Below are 15,908 nucleotides of genomic sequence, written 5' to 3' on the forward strand. Positions count from 1 at the left end.
TAAAAATACAAAAATTAGCCTGGCATGGTGGTGGGTGCCTGTAATCCCAGCTACTCGGGAGGCTGAGGCGGAAGAATCGCCTGAACCTGGGAGGTGGAGGTTGCAGTGAGCCGAGATCGCACCAGCCTGGGTGACAGAGCGAGACTCTGTCTCAAAGGGAAAAAAAAAAAAAAAACAGGGAACCAAGCTTAGGTCACATGCTGTGGCTCCTCGGTGGTGGCTGTAGCACCATGGACAGCTCCCAGGCTTTGGTGGACTGGGGAGAAGCTGTTGCTCTTTAAATGCCAGTCTGGGCAGGCCTGTCTGTCCAGAATATCCCTTCCTCCCTCTTTTTTATTCATCTAACTCCATTCACTCCTCAGGGGTCTCACTCATACAGTCGCCACCTCTGTGCCCCACCAGGAAACCTCCCCAACGGTCCCCCAACCCGCACCACTCCAAAGATGTCTCTAGATCAGCCCAGACTCTGTTGTCCACCTGTTTCTCTCAACGGAATGGGAATTACTTATTTTTTTTTTTTGAGATGGAGTCTCACTCTGTCACCCCACCTGGAATGCAGTGGCTCAATCTGGGCTCACTGCAACCTCCACCTCCCGGGTTCAAGCGATTCTCCTGCCTCAGTCTCCCGAGTAGCTGGAATTACAGGTGCCCACCACCACGTCTGACCAATTTTTGTATTTTTAGTAGAGGCGGGGTTTCACCATGCTGTCCAGGCTGGTCTCAAACTCCCAACCTCAAGTTATCTGCCCGCCTCAGCCTCCCAAAGTGCTGAGATTACAGGTGTGAGCAGCCTCCCAAAGTGCTGGGATTACATGCCTGGCCTCAACTGAATGGTAATTCTAAGAGAATTCCCAATCCTGCACACAAAAACAGCATGAATTAACTGAATTAGGGAAGCCACGCCTCTGCCAGCCGTGAGCTGGGAAGAAGCAGATACCTCAGAGGCAGGGAGCGCAGGCGGGTGATGATGAGAGGGGCCACAGCCGCAGCCCCACGCAGGGGAGCCCACCACTAACCCTGCACCTCCACCCCTGCACAAAAGAGCTGGTGGGCACTAGCCATATCGCCTTGCAACCTTCCTCGGATGCAGAATCCACTCCTTCAGGCATCCTCTTCCTCCGATGCTCTGAAGGCCTGGGGAGCCTGAGAGATGCCCGCTGCACCCAGGCAGGGCTCGCCTTTGTTTGCCAGTAATGGGAATTACTCATATCTTGTGCCCAGTGCCCAGCACAGGGACTCACCGAATCCACCCCTCAGTTAACACAAGTGTCTCTTACAAGACCTCCATTTTCTCCAGCCAGGAGATGGGAAGTCCCAACCTTGTGCTAAAGTCTCTGGGGTCTCTGCTTCCCCATCGGGGCTTTCTGCCTCTGCTGTGGGCAGGTTACCTTTATGCCTCGGAAGAGTGCAGACCTCCATGCAGCGGGTGAGGCTGCCAGCCTAGGTGGGGTGTCATTGAATGTCATGAAGGAAGCCAGCCTTCATGCACTCTGCCTGCGTTTCCCGAACAGCTTTGCACCAGGAGTTGCTACCTTGTGCGGAGAACGCGTGGTGCGTAAGACCAACTGAGCCTCTGCTCTTCGAAAATGTATATTCTGGCCAGGTGCGGTGGCTCACGCCTGTAATCCCAACACTTTGGGAGGCCAAGGTGGGCAGGTTGCCTGAGGTCAGGAGTTTAAGACCAGCCTGGCCAACATGGTGAAACCCCGTTTCTACCAAAAATAAAAAAAATAGCTGGGTGTGGTGGTGCATGCCTGTAGTCCCAGATGCTTGGGAGGCTGAGGCATGAGAATCGCTTGAACCTGAGAGGAGGCGGAGGTTGCAGTGAGCTGAGATCACACCACTGCACTCCAGCCTGGGAAACAGAGCAAGTCTCGGTCTCAAAACAAAACAAAACAAAAACAGTATATTCTAATAAGGAGGAGCAGAGAATCAACAACAACAACAAAAAAAAGTGTAAATAATTTCAATTAATAGTAAGTGCTGTGGGCTAGGCACGGTGGCTCACACCTATAATCCCAACATTTTTCGAGGCTGAGATGAGAGGCTCACTTGAGCCCAAGAATTCAAGACCAGCCTGGGCAATAGAGAGATACCCTATTTCCACAAAAATTACACAGATTAGCAGGGCGTGGTGGTAGGAGCCTGTAGTCTCAGCCACTGGAGAGAAAGAGGTGTAAGGATCACTTGAGCCCGGGAGTTCAAGACTGCAGCGAGCTGTGATTGTGCCATTGCACTCCAGCCTGGATGACAGGGAAAACTCCTGTTTCTTAAAAAAATAAGTAAATAAAATAAACATTAAAAACAGCAATAGCAAGAAATACATATAGGCCGGGCACAGTGATTCACACCTCTAATCCCAGCACTTTGGGAGGCCAAGGTGGGCGGATCACCCGAAGTCAGGAGTTCGAGACCAGCCTGGCCAACATGTTGAAACCCCGCCTCTACTAAAAATACAAAAAAAAATTAGCCAGGTGTGGTGGTGTGTGCCTATAATCCCAGCTACTTGGGAGGCTGAGGGAGGAGAATCACTTGAACCTGGGAGTCGGAGGTTGCAGTGAGCCGAGATCGCACCACTGTACTCCAGCCTGGGCAACAGAGCGAGACTCCACCTCAAAAAAAGAGAGAAAGAAAGAAAGAAAGAAACACATAGGGAGCTTTTCTTGTGCCCCAGCACTGTGTTTAGTGCTGTCTATGCATTATCTCATAATGTGGAAAAGCCATAGCGGCTCCATTTCACAGATGAGAAAAACTGAGGCCCGCAGGTGAGATCACTCATGCCCACTGGTCTGCCACCTGGGGAGTGGCTGGGCTAGAGTTCAAACCCACTTCCAGTCCGACTGTACGGCCTGCACTCTCCACCCTACCATCTTCCACAGTCTCCTTGAATTCCTCCAGGGCGAGGCCACGCCAGCGCACAACTGCAGGGGGCGCCGTTCCCACAGCAGCCCTGCAAAGCGAGTGTGCCTGAGAAACTTCTGCCTCCCCTGCACCCAGCCCTGTTTAGGGCACGAGGCTGCATCAACGGTAAGTGACCATCTAATGGACCCACAACACGGTGACCTGGGGACAGTCATTTCTTTTTTTTTTCTTTTCTTTGAGACAGAGTCTCCCTCTGCCGCCCAGGCTGCAGTGCAGTGGCGCCATCTCGGCTCACTGCAACCTCCGCCTCCCAGGTTCAAGCGATTCTCCTGCCTCAGCCTCCCGAGTAGCTGGGATTACAGGCGCACGCCACCACGCCTGACTAATTTTTGTATTTTCAGTAGAGACGGGGTTTCACCATGTGGCCAGGCTGGTATCGAACTCCTGACTTCAGGTGATCCTCCCGCCTCGGCCTCCCAAAGTGCTGGGATTACAGGCGTGAGCCATGGCATCCGGCCTGGGGACAGTCATTTCTTTGCCTGCACAGACTTTTTGGGGGATGCCACCCCTCACCCCTGCTCCCTTTGCAAGGAGAAGTGCCAAGAAGACCTTTCCCAACCCCCCCACCCCCCATTCTCTAAGGAATGAGGCCATCTTGCCATTTATTTATTTATTTGTCCGTTGTTTTGTTGTTAAATCTCTGATGCGCCATCAGAAAATTATTTCTGCCTCTGCCCCGGCGTGGCTTTCGGAGATGCTTGTCTGTCAGCCAATGGAGAGGACCGGATTCTGGCAGGGGGCTGTGCTTTTCCGTCAGGCCGCCACCCCCCACCCCCTCCTCCCTGCACACAAAAGCAGCATAAATTAACCGTCTTCGGGAAGCCGAGCCTCTGCCAGCCCTGAGCTGGGAAGAAGCAGCTACCTCTGAGGCAGGACGCGCAGGCGGGCGGCGATGAGAGGGGGCGCAGCCGCAGCCCCGCGCTGGGGAGCCCACCGCTAACCCTGCACCCCACCCACCCCTGCACAAAAGAGCTGGCGGGCGCTGGCCACGTCGCCCTGGGTGACCTTCCTCGGATGCAGAATCCGCCCCTGCGAGCATCCTCTTCCTCCCAGGCTCTGAAGGCCCGGGGAGCGTGAGCGATGCCCAGCTGCACCCGGGCAGGGCTCGCCTTTGTTTGCCAGTAAGGAGGAGAGGCTGTCTCAGCTGCAGAGGTGAGTGCGCGCATCTCCCCTTCTCCCAGGATAAACCGTCTCCCTGGAAGGTTTATCCGGCAGCCTTTGCCGCCTCTAAATCCCTTTCCAGCAGATGGGGCGGGTGGGAGCAGAGAGCCACGGTCTTGTGACTCCGTGAAGGCCCTCACATCCCTGTTCCCGGTACCAGGGAAAACCGTTCCCAGAGCTGCGCCCAGCAACACAGTTTACCTTCCGCGCGCACCGTTCCCCTGGCAGGCAGATAAGTGCACCATTTTCAGGACACGCTGAGAGCTCGGGCGGATGAAAACCTCAGCTTCTCTCTGGGACGCTGAAATAGACCCATCCTAGCCCTATGTATTTCCTATTTATAACGCTGGGAAGGCCACCAGCCGACGATTTCGGAAAAAAAAAAAAAAAAAAAAAAAAAATCTAAGTGTGTCGATAAAGGCTGTCCTGTGGGGTGGGGAGGAAGCGGGTGGTTTATGGTTTAAGACACAGATGCCTCCTCCTTATTGGAACTCGTATGTGATTTGTTAATAATCAGACATCAGGGCTCAAATGAGCGCTTCACTCCCGTTCCTTGATGTCACTGTCTTCTTTTGGCCGTCCCCAAATGCGAAGCCAGGATCTGAGTGCAGGAGTGTCCGGGGCCCACTGAGGAGGACCCACCCCACCCCATCCTTAGAAGACTGTGGAGTCAACGCCTGTGGCTGCAGCTGGCAGGGGGTGGGGGTCGGGGGCGGGGCTGGTGGGAGTGTTCCTGGGGGCTGAGGTCACACCCAGCTCAGTATAAGGAAGGGAGAGGCGAAGACCCCTTCCTCCGGAGAGCAAATGCGTTTCTACTGCCGAGGAGAACTTACCCTCGCGGGAAGGGCCTGGCTGGCTGCTGCCACCCCCACCCCCCACCCCATAGCATCCAGGAGGGATTTTTTTTTTTTCCATGCTGCGTGTTACTGTCCCTCCTCCAAGCATGAATGACGACATTGAGGACAGAGAATCGAGTGAGAAACGCTCACCCTGTACGGGGGAGGGTCTAGTTTTAGCCGTCCCCTCCCCCCACTTCCTCATCTGGCTGAGGCTGCCTCTGGGTCCTTCCTTGCTAAGCCACAGTCCCCTGTCCCCGATGCAAACCCGATATCTATGCTGGGGGGCTGCAGGTAACCTACTCCACAGAGAGGCAGCCTGGATGCCATGAGAGTTGGGGGCCTTACATGCTTCATGTATTTGGTTTTTTTGAGACAGGGTCTTGCTATCTTGCCCCGGCTGGTCTTGACCTCCTGTGCTCAGGCGATCCTCGCAAAGTGCTGGGATTACACGTGTGAGCCACTGCCCCCAGCCAGATGCTTTATCTTTTATTTTATTTTTTGAAGTAGGGTTTCTGTTGCTCAGGCTGGAAAGCAGTGGCATGATCATAGCTCACTGCAGTCTCGACCTCCTGGGCTCAAGCGATCCTCCAACTTCAGCCTCCTGAATAGCTGGGACTTCAGGCACCAGGCACCCATCACCATGTTTGGTTAATTTTTGTATTTTTTTTTAAGAGATGGGGACTTGCTATGTTGCCCAGGCTGGTCTTGACCTTCCAGGCTCAAGCGATCCTCCTATCTCAGCCTCCCAAAGTGCTGGGGATTACAGGTGTGAGCCACTGCACCAGCCAGATGCCTTATTTTATTTTATTTTATTTTCTGAAATAGAACCTCACTCTGTTGCTCAGGCTGGAATGTGGTGGCACAATCATACCTCACTGCAGCCTCCACCTCCTGGGCTCAGGCAATCCTCCCACCTCAGCCTCCTGAACAGCTATGACTTCAGGCACCCACCAAATTTAATTAATTTTTGTTTTTGTTTTTGCTTTTCGTCAAGATGGCGTCTTGCTATGTTGCCCAGGCTGGTCTTGACCTTCTGGGCTCAATCCTCCCACCTCAGCCTCCTGAATAGCTAAGACCTCAGGCACCCACCATTATGCTTGGTTAGTTTTTGTTTTGTTTTTTTTTTGAGAGATGGGGTCTTGCTGTGTTGCCCAGGCTGGTCTCGAACCCCTGGTCTCAAGTGATCTGCCCAAAGTGCTGGAATTCCAGGCATGCACCACTGCACCCAGCCCCTAGACGCTTTAAAAAGTGGATCTAGTGACCCGGCACGGTGGCTCACACCTGTAATCCCAGCACTTTGGGAGGCAGGTGGATCATGAGGTCAGGAGTTCGAGACCAGCCTGGCCAATATAGTGAAACCCCATCTCTACTAAAAATACAAAAATTAGCTGGGCGTGGTGGCACGCGCCTGTAGTCCAAGCTACTCAAGAGGTGGAGGTTGCAGTGAGCCGAGATCGCACCATTGCACTCTAGCCTGGGCGACAGAGCGAGACTCTGTCTCAAAAAAAAAATGACAACAAAGTGGATCTAGCTACTCGGAAGCTGTTGAGAGACAGACAGAGGTAATGGAAGGACAGAGTGTACAATACTCTATAATGACTGCCGGACACAGGCCTGAAATCCTTTCGCAAACACGGGAATGCACACAGAAATGACTATTGCCTTTAAGACAAGGTTTCTCCACCTTGGATCTATGGATATTTGGGACCCAGTCATTCTTGGTCATGGGCGGCCATCCTGGGCACTGTAAGGTGCTGAGCAGCACCCCTGGCCTGCCCCAGGGGGCACTCCTTCCCCTCAGTTGTGACAAAAGTGCCTCTAGACAATGCCAGGTGTCCCCTTGCAGCAGGGGAGGCAGAATTGTCCACAGGTGCAAAGCACTGGTTTCAAAGCCCAAAACAGATGGGGTTGTTTGAGTCATAAGATGCTGGTATGTTATGTCCAAAAGGTATCTTAGAGGTCATCTCTAATTCAACTCTTTTGTTTACAGAAAGGGAAACTGAGACCCAGAGAGGGAGATGGTCTGAGAGTCTGCCATGCCCCAGAGCAGACCACAACTCAGTCTCACCTGGCAGCTCTGATCCTGGCCCCCACCCAGACTGCTCCCCCCTGCCCTGCCCCTGCCCCCAGTGAGCTCCTCAGAACAAGAAAAACAAAACTGGTGTGGGGGGTGGGTGGCACAGTGGCTCACACCTGTAATCCCAGCGCTCTGGGAGGCTGAGGCAAGAGGATCACCTGAGCCCGAAAGTTCAAGACCAGCCTGGGTGACATACCAAGATCAGAGAAATTAGCCAGGCATGATGGCACACACTCGTGGTCCCAGATACTTGGGAGGCTGAGGCAGGAGGATTGCTTGAGCCCAGGAGTCGGAGGCTGTAGTGAGCTGGGATCACACCACTGCACTCCAGCCTGGGCGACAGAGCAAGACCCCGTCTCTAAATAAATAAATAAATAAATAAATAAATAAAGTGGCATTTTGTGGTAGTAAAGACGAGGGTCTCCTTTCTAACCCCAGTCTCTTTCCACACTGCCTTAGTGAGCCCTGGAGTCAGAAAGTCACTAGGACTTGCTTGAGGCAGGACAGAGAGGCAGGACAGGTGGCCTGGTACATATGGCAGATAGCGATGGGTTAGAGCCTACTGGATTCTCTTTGAACTTGGCATTCCCAGCACGGAAGCTGAAGTATATCAGCCATTCACACTTTAGTATGAATGACTGTTTGGATTTCTTGCTTTCTAGTTGAGGTCCAAGGCACAAGAGGGAGGGTAAGTCTATCTGGGTCATGGCTCACCCTGGAGAAGGTAGATTTCGAAGTTTCCAAGGGAGCAGGACTTGTATCTGAAGGCTCAGCCTCTCGCCCACGTTCAAACTCTGAACCCCACTGTGCATCCTAAGCTCTCTGTGCCTCTGTTTTCTCATCTGTGAAACAGGGGAACCTCATGGGACTGGGTGATGGTTCAATAAGAAGTGCTGGCCGGGCACAGTGCTTTACCCTTGTAATCTCAGCGCTTAGGGAGGCCGAGGCAGGAGGATTGCTTGAGCCCAAGAGTTTGAGACCAGCCTGGGCAACATAGCAAGACCCAATCTCTTAAAAAAAGATTTTAAAAAATTACCCAGGCATGATGGTACACACCTGTGGTCACAGCTACTGGTGGGGGGCTGAGGCAGGAGGATTGCTTAAGCCCAGGAGTTCAAGGCTGCCATGAGCTATGATTGTGCCCCTGCACTCCAGCCCGGGCAACAGAGCAAGATCATGTTTTTTTAAAAAAAAAAAAAAAAAAAAAAAAAAAACAGCCAAGCTCAGTGGCTCACCCCTGTAATCTCAGCACTTTGGGAGGCTGAGGTGGATAGACTGCTTGAGCTCAGGAGTTTGAGACCAGCCTGGCCAACACAGTGAAACCCCGTCTCTATTAAAAATACAAAAATTAGCCGGGTGTGATGGCTCAAGCCTGTAATCCCAGCACTTTGGGAGGCCAAGGCAGGAGGATCACCTGAGGTCAGGAGTTTGAGACCAGCCTGGCCAACATGGCGAAACCCTGTCTCTACTAAAAATACAAGAATTAACCAGGCATGGTGATGGGTGCCTGTAACCCCAGCTACTTGGGAGGCTGAGGCGGGAGAATCGCTTGAGCCTGGAAGGTGGATGTTGCAGTGAGCTGAGATGGCACCATTGCACTACAGCCTGGGCAACAGAACAAGACTCTGTCTCAAAAAAGAAGAAGAAGAAGGAGAGAGGAGAGAGGAGAGGAGAAAGGAGAGAGGGGGAGGGGAAGGGGGAGGGGGAGACGGAGGGGGAGTGGGAGGGGGAAGAGCTGCATGGGGTAGAGGATTGTCATTAGGATTATTGTCCAGTAAAACCCATTCCTCTGCGGCTTCCTTTCAGGGGTCATCCCTGCTTCAAGCCGGTGCCTCTTCCCAGCTCCCATGGGGACCACCGAAGCCACGCTCCGGATGGAAAACGTGGACGTGAAGGAGGAATGGCAGGACGAAGATCTTCCCAGGTAGGACTTCCACATCCCTGAGTCAACCGTTGGGGGAGCAGGCGTCTCTCCCAGGTGGGACACAGGAGCGGCCCGGGTCTCTAAGTGGGAGCCCACCGTCTCTAAGTGGGAACGGCCCGGGGCTGGCCTGGTTCCATCTCCGCGTCCTCATCTCCCGCACACTCTGGGAGGCCTGAGGCCCTGTGTGCGAGTCTTCTCTGTGGCCTCACAGTGGGGTAGTCCTGGCCAGGCACATAATGGGTATTTGCTCAATGATTTAAGATTCATTTCTGTCTTCCCTGCCCCAAAGCTCCAAAGGAGCCCCCACCCCTACAGCATTTTAAGAGTTCTTAACATTCTGGCTGGGCACGGTGGTTCACGCCTGCAATCCCAGCACTTTGGGAGGCCGAGGTGGGCGGATCACTTGAGGTCAGGAGTTCGAGACCAGCCTGGCCAACATGGCAAAACCGCATCTCTACTAAAACTACAAAAATTAGCTGGGCATGCTGGGCGCAGTGGCTCATGCCTGTAATCCCAGCACTTTGGGAGGCCGAGGCGGGCGGATCATGAGGTCAGCAGATCGAGACTATCCTGGCTAACATGGTGAAACTCCATCTCTACTAAAAATACAAAAATTAGCCGGGTGTGTGGCAGGTGCCTGTAGTCCCAGCTACTCGGGAGGCTGAGGCAGGAGAATGGCGTGAACCCAGGAGGCGGAGCTTGCAGTGAGCCGAGATCGCGCCACTGCACTCCAGCCTGAGCGACAGGTGAGACTCCATCTCAAAAGAAAAAAAAAAAATAGCTGGATATGGTGTCATGCGCCTATAATTCCAGCTACTCGGGAGGCTGAGGCACCATGGTGATTTAGCAGCCTTTAGAGACACTTACCTCCCCTAACATGCTGAACTTTTTTTTTTTTTTGAGTCTCACTCTGTCCCACAGGCTGGAGTGCAGTGGCACGATCTCAGGTCACTGCAACCTCCAGCTCCTGGGTTCCAGTGATTCTCCTTCCTCATGCCCCCGAGTAGCTTGGATTACAGGCACCCGCCACCACATCTGGCTGATTTTTCTATTTTTAGTAGAGACCGGATTTCACCATGTTGGCCAGGCCAGTCTCGAACTCTGAAAGTGCTTGGATTCCAGGCAAGAGCCACCATGCCCGGCCCCTACGCTGACATTTTGCAGGGACATCTTGTCTACACTCTGTCTCCCCACCACACGGAGCGCCACAAGAGCAGGGGTCTTTGTTTAGCTCATTGCTGTATCCCAACCTAAGGATAGTGCCTGGCATACAGTCGGCGCTTAACAAATATTGGGTGACAGGTGCTGATCACTGGTCAGAATAAGAAATCACAGGGGCTGGGCACGGTGGCTCACGCCTATGATCCCAGCACTTACAGAGGCTCAGGCTGGGGGGATTGATAGAGCTCAAGAGTTCGAAACCAGCCTGGGCAAGATAGTGAGACCCCATTTCTACCAAAAAAAAAAAAATTAGCTGGGCATGGTGGTGTGCACCTGCAGTCTTAGCTACTTGGCAGGCTGAGATAGGAGGATCCCTTGAGCCCAGAAGGTGGAGGTTGCAGCGAGCCATGATTGCAGCCCTGCACTCCAGTCTGGGTGACAGAGCGAGACTCTGCCTCTATTTTATTTTATTTTTTAAATTTTATTTATTTATTTATTTATTTTTGAGACAGAGTGTCGCTCTGTCGCCGAGGCTGGAGTGCAGTGGCGCGATCTTGGCTCACTGCAAGCTCCGCCTCCCGGGTTCACGCCATTCTCCTGCCTCAGCCTCCCAAGTAGCTGGGACTACAGGCACCCGCCACCACACCCGGCTAATTTTTTGTATTTTTAGTAGAGATGGGATTTCACCATGTTAGCCAGGATGGTCTCGATCGTCTGACCTCGTGATCCGCCCACCTCGGCCTCCCAAAGTGCTGGGATTACAGGCGTGAGCCATCGCGCCCTACCACCGGTCTCTATTTAAAAAGAGAGGAAAAAAAAAAAGGCCGGTCGCTGTGGCTCAGGTGTGTAATCCCAGCACTTTGGGAGGCCAAGGTGGGCAGATCACAAGGTCAGGAATTTGAGACCAGCCTGGCCGACATAGCGAAACCCTGTCTCTACTAAAAATAAAAATAAAAATAAATTAGCTGGGCATGGTGGTGCACGCCTGTAATCCCCAGTACTCGGGAGGCTGAGGCAGGAGAATCACTTGAACCCGGGAGGCAGAGGTTGCAGTGAGCCGAGATGTGCCACCGCACTCCAGCCCGGGTGACAGTGTGAGACTCCGTCTCAAAAAAAAAAAAAAAAAATACTACATGGAAAGGAAGCTGTGCGAATTTGCTGTTGAGACGTGTGACTCTGATTTGCTGGCTAAAGATAGCTGCTCATCCCTCTTCCCTTTCAGAACCAGGAATTCATCCATCCCCCAAACACAATGCCCAGGGGTCAGTTATAGAAACTATTGGGTGAGGTTCAGTCAAAAAGACCAGGTGTGTTCCGCCTGAAAAAGAGAATTTGAGAAGAATCTCCAGGCCGCGCACAGTGGCTCACGTCTGCAGTCCCAACAGTTTGGGAGGCCGAGGCGGGCAAATCACTTGAGGTCAGGAGTTCGAGGCCAGCCTGGACAACATGGTGAAACCCCATCTCTACTAAAAATACAAAAATTAGTCGGGCGTGGTGGTGGGCACCTGTAATCCCAGCTACTCAGGAGGCTGAGGCAGGAAAACTGCTTGAACTCGGGAGGCGAAGGTTGCAGTGAGCCAAGATCGTGCCACTGTACTCCAGCCTGGGCAGTGGAGTGAGTGAGAGTGTCTCAAAAAAAACAGAATCTCCAGTTCCAGGAAAATCTCAATCTGAGAGGGTTCCGGAGGGCAGAACGAGGCCGAAAGAACGAACTTAAAAGAGAATGGGGTTTGAAGGAGATACAGAAGAATGCCTTGAAGTAATCGGTCTCCTTCAAAATGAGTCAGGCTGGTGTGGGAGGCCGAGAGCTTCCTTCCCATTCATGTCCAGGCAGAAGGAGGACTGTTGAAGACGGCATCTTGATATTCAAGAACTTCAGCCCTCTCCCGAATCCAGTCATTGCCAGGCCTCTAAGGCCCATGCACCTGTCTGTGTTTCTTTGCAGCAGGAGGTCCCTGTTCTCAGAATAGCCGAGAATCAGAAAATCACGGCTGGGAGCGGAGGCTGATGTCTGTAATCCCAGCTCTTTGGGAGGCCAAGGCGGGAGGATCGCTTGAGCCCAGGAGTTTGAGATTAGCCTGGGCAACATAGCAAGACCTCGTCTCTTAAAAAAACAAAAAACAAACAAAAACTGGCTGGGCCTAGTGGCTCACACCTATAATCCTAGCACTTTGGGAAGCCAAGGCGGGCAGATCACCTGAGGTCAGGAGTTTGAGACCAGCCTGACCAACATGGAGAAACCCCGTCTCTACTAAAAATACAAAATTAGCCGGGCGTGGTGGCCCATGCCTGTAATACCAGCTACTCGGGAAACTGAGGAAGGAGAATCGCTTGAACGCGGGAGGCAGAGGTTGCAGTGAGCCAAGATCGCACCACTGAACTCCAGCCTGGGCGACAGAGTGAGACTCCGTCTCAAAATAAATAAATAAAAATAAAAAATAAAAAAAAATTAGTCAGGTATGCTGGTGTGCACCTGTAGTTTCAGCTACTCAGGAGGCTGAGGCAGGAGGATTGTTTGGACTTGGGACATCGCAGCAGTGAGCTATGATCACACCACTGCACTCCAGCCTGGACAACAGAGCAAGACTGCATATCTAAGAAAAATAATAATAATTTTAAAATAATGTCATTTCAAGCAGCACAGCATAAACAAAGGCGCATAAGCTTTGGAATCGGACGCCCATGGTTCAAATCCCAATTCCCCAGCAGGTTTGCTCTGCCACCTGGGCTACCTCTTTCGGCATCTCAGTGCCTCTGTTTTCTGATCTGTAAAATAGGACAATAATCTCTCGCGCACCAGGTGGTCGTGAAATTTCGATGAAACAGCCGAGATGGGCTGTGCAAATGGCGAAGGCAGCACAAATAAATAATCATCTCCAGCGTTATTATTATTATTAGCTTAGCTCCCTTTCTCCCTACTGATTTTTTTTTTATTTCTTTACTTTTCTTTTCTTTTTTTTTTTTTTTTGAGACAGAGTCTCGCTCTGTCACCCAGGCTGGGGTGCAGTGGCGCGATCTCAGCTCACTGCAACCTCCACCTCCTGGGTTCAAGTGATTCTCCTGCTTCAGCCTCCCAAGTAGCTGGATTACAGGCATCTGCCACCACACCCAGCTCATCTTTGTATTTTTAGTAGAGACGAGGTTTCACCGTGTTGGCCAGGCTGGTCTCGAACTCTCAACCTCAGGTGATCTGCCCACCTCCCAAAGTGCTGGGATTATAGGTGTGAGCCTTTGGGCCCAGCTTCACCGATAATTTTTTTTTTTTTTTTTGCAGACAAAGTCTCACTCTGTCACCTAAGCTGGAGTGCAGTGGCGCGAGTTCGGCTCACTGCAAACTCCACCTCCCGGGTTCAAGCAATTCTCCCACCTCAGCCTCCCGAGTAGCTGGGATTACAGGCACACACCACCACACCCAGCTAATTTTTGTATTTTTGGTAGAGACGGGGTTTCACCATGTTGGCCAGGCTGGTCTCGAACTCCCAACCTCAAGTGATCCGCCCACCTCGGTCTCCCAAAGTGCTGGGATTACAGGCGCAAGCCACCACACCCGGCCTCCACCGATAATTTTAAAAGCTCTCATCTCACCCAAGCCTTCTTGAGACAAAAACCAAGGCCGGGCACACCTGCAAATGCGAGCTGGAGGCCCTTTCTGGAAGGCGCGAGGCCAGCGGGAGCGGGAGGAGGGTGTTTCTGGTGGATTTCTTACAGCTGCAAGGCTGCTCGCCCACCCGCTGCAGCAGCTTTGTGTTTGCAGGACAGTGGCCTCGCTGTGCCAGCCTGGCCCCCACGAGCTACGCCTTTGCCAACAGGACACTTCCTCCACGAGGCTTCTGTCTTCCTCGTCTCTGGAAGAACCGAGTCGGCTTCTCGGTGCGGGTCCAGCTGCGGCCACACATAACCACCTCTGTCTGCCGCAAAACAGCTCACAATTCTGTTTCTTCCAGCCCAGCCATCCCCTCCCCTGGGGACTGCAGAAGTGGTCTTTGTACTGGCCTTAAGGGTGTCAGACAGAGCCCTGCATGGCCTCTGCCCTTCTAGCACTTTTTTTTTTTTTTTTGGAGACAGAGTCTCAGTGTATCACCCAGGCTGGAGTGCAGTGGTGCAATCTCAGCTCACTGCAACCTCCACTTCCTGGTTTCGAGCAATTCTCTTGCCTCAGCCTCCCAAGTAGCTGGGATTACAGGTACGCACCACCATGCCCGGCTCATTTTTGTATTTTCGTTAGAGACAGGGTTTCACCATGTTGGCCAGGCTGGTCTTGAACTCCTAACCTCAAGTGATTCGCCTGCCTCGGCCTCCCAAAGTGCTGGGATTACAGGCGTGAGCCACGCGCCCGGCCTCCTAGCATTTTCCTTCACTCTCACCCTTCTGCAGCCTACTACGGAGCTAGAGCTGAAGGCAGCCCGGAGATTGCTGCCTCAATTTCTCCATTCATTCATTCTGATGCTATGCGCCAACTGTATACCAGTCCCTTATAGCCTCACAACCCAATACAAGGTGGCAGCTGGGTTCATGGCACTTCTGACCAGGCCAGGGAGGGAAGGGGAGCTGTGATTCTTGTCTGTGAAGGGTGAGGAGGGATGAGCCGGGGAAGGAAGTGGGGTGTAGGGGCCCTGCATTCCAAGCAGAGAGGACAGCATGTGCAAAGGCCCTGGGCTCAGTGGAAGCAGGTTGAGGGACTGAGGAAGGCTGCATGGGGAAACTGAGGACTTGGGGGAGGAGCTTACCCAGGGCATCCTAGCCAAGAAGGGTCAGATGCAGGGTGAGCTGCCCCATAACTCCCTCTACTCTCTTCTCCTCACAGCTGAGTGGCTGCCAGTTTTGTTTGCTTGCTTGTAACTTTTTCTTTGTTTGTTTTGGGTTTTTTGGGGGGGTTTATTTATTTATTTATTTATTTGAGACAGAGTCTCGCTGCAACGCCCAGGCTGGAGTGCAATGACATGACCTCGGCTCGCTGCAACCTCCACTTCCCAGGTTCAAGCAATTCTCCTGCCTCCGCCTCCCAAATAGCTGAGTTTACAGGCGCCCACCACCACGCCCAGCTAATTTTTGTATTTTTAGCAGAGATGGGGTTTCACCATATTGGTCAGGCTGGTCTCGAACTACTGACCTCAAGTGATCCACCCGCCTCAGCTTCCCAAAGTGCTGGGATTACAGGCGTGAGCCACCATGCCCAGCTGCTTGTAACTTTTTAATTTTTTTTTTTTTTCCAGACGGGGTCTTGCTCTGTCACCCAGGCTGGAGTGCAGTGGTGCGATCATAGCTCACTACAGCCTCCACATCCCAGGCTGAGGCGATCCTCCCACTGCAGCCCCCTGAATACCTGGGACCACAGGCATATGCCACCACACCCAGCTATGTTTTATTTTCTGTAGAGACAGGGTCTCACTGTGTTGCCCAGGTTGGTCTCAAACTCCTGGGTTCAAATGATCCTCCCACCTCAGCCTCCCAAAATGCTGGGATTACAGGCATGAGCCACTGCGCCTGGCCTATTTGATATACTTCCAAACTTGGAAAAAAATTACAAGAATGATATAAAGAATATCTGCATACCTTTAGTAGGATTATACAATTGTTAACATTTTGCTCCTTTTATATCAAAGTCAGCCCTCAGGGCTGGGTGCGGTGACTCACATCTGTAATCCCAGCACTTTGGGAGGCCAAGGCAGGTGGATCACCTGAGGTCAGGAGTTCAAGACCAGCCTAGGCCAACATGGTGAAACTCCGTCTCTACTAAAAATACAAAAATCAACTGGGTGTGGTGGCGGGCACCTGTAATCCCAGCTACTGGGGAGGCTGAAGCAAGAGAATTGCTTTAACCCAG

The 15,908-nt window shown here is 52.5% G+C and overlaps 1 protein-coding gene across 1 annotated transcript in view; it reads left to right on the forward strand.

The window, feature by feature from the left end:
- Positions 1 to 3,711: 3,711 nt before the first annotated feature.
- ATCAY (ATCAY kinesin light chain interacting caytaxin) overlaps positions 3,712 to 15,908 on the forward strand; it is a 47,737-nt gene continuing 35,540 nt past the window's right edge. The window contains exons 1-2 of the mRNA XM_008972621.5: positions 3,712 to 4,074; positions 8,806 to 8,923. Coding sequence (XP_008970869.3) covers positions 8,847 to 8,923 — 77 coding nt within the window. The 5' untranslated portion in view covers positions 3,712 to 4,074; positions 8,806 to 8,846. The remainder of the gene's footprint in view (positions 4,075 to 8,805; positions 8,924 to 15,908) is intronic.

The sequence above is a fragment of the Pan paniscus genome, chromosome 20 (genome assembly GCF_029289425.2).
Source record: "Pan paniscus chromosome 20, NHGRI_mPanPan1-v2.0_pri, whole genome shotgun sequence".
Taxonomy (NCBI): domain Eukaryota; kingdom Metazoa; phylum Chordata; class Mammalia; order Primates; family Hominidae; genus Pan; species Pan paniscus.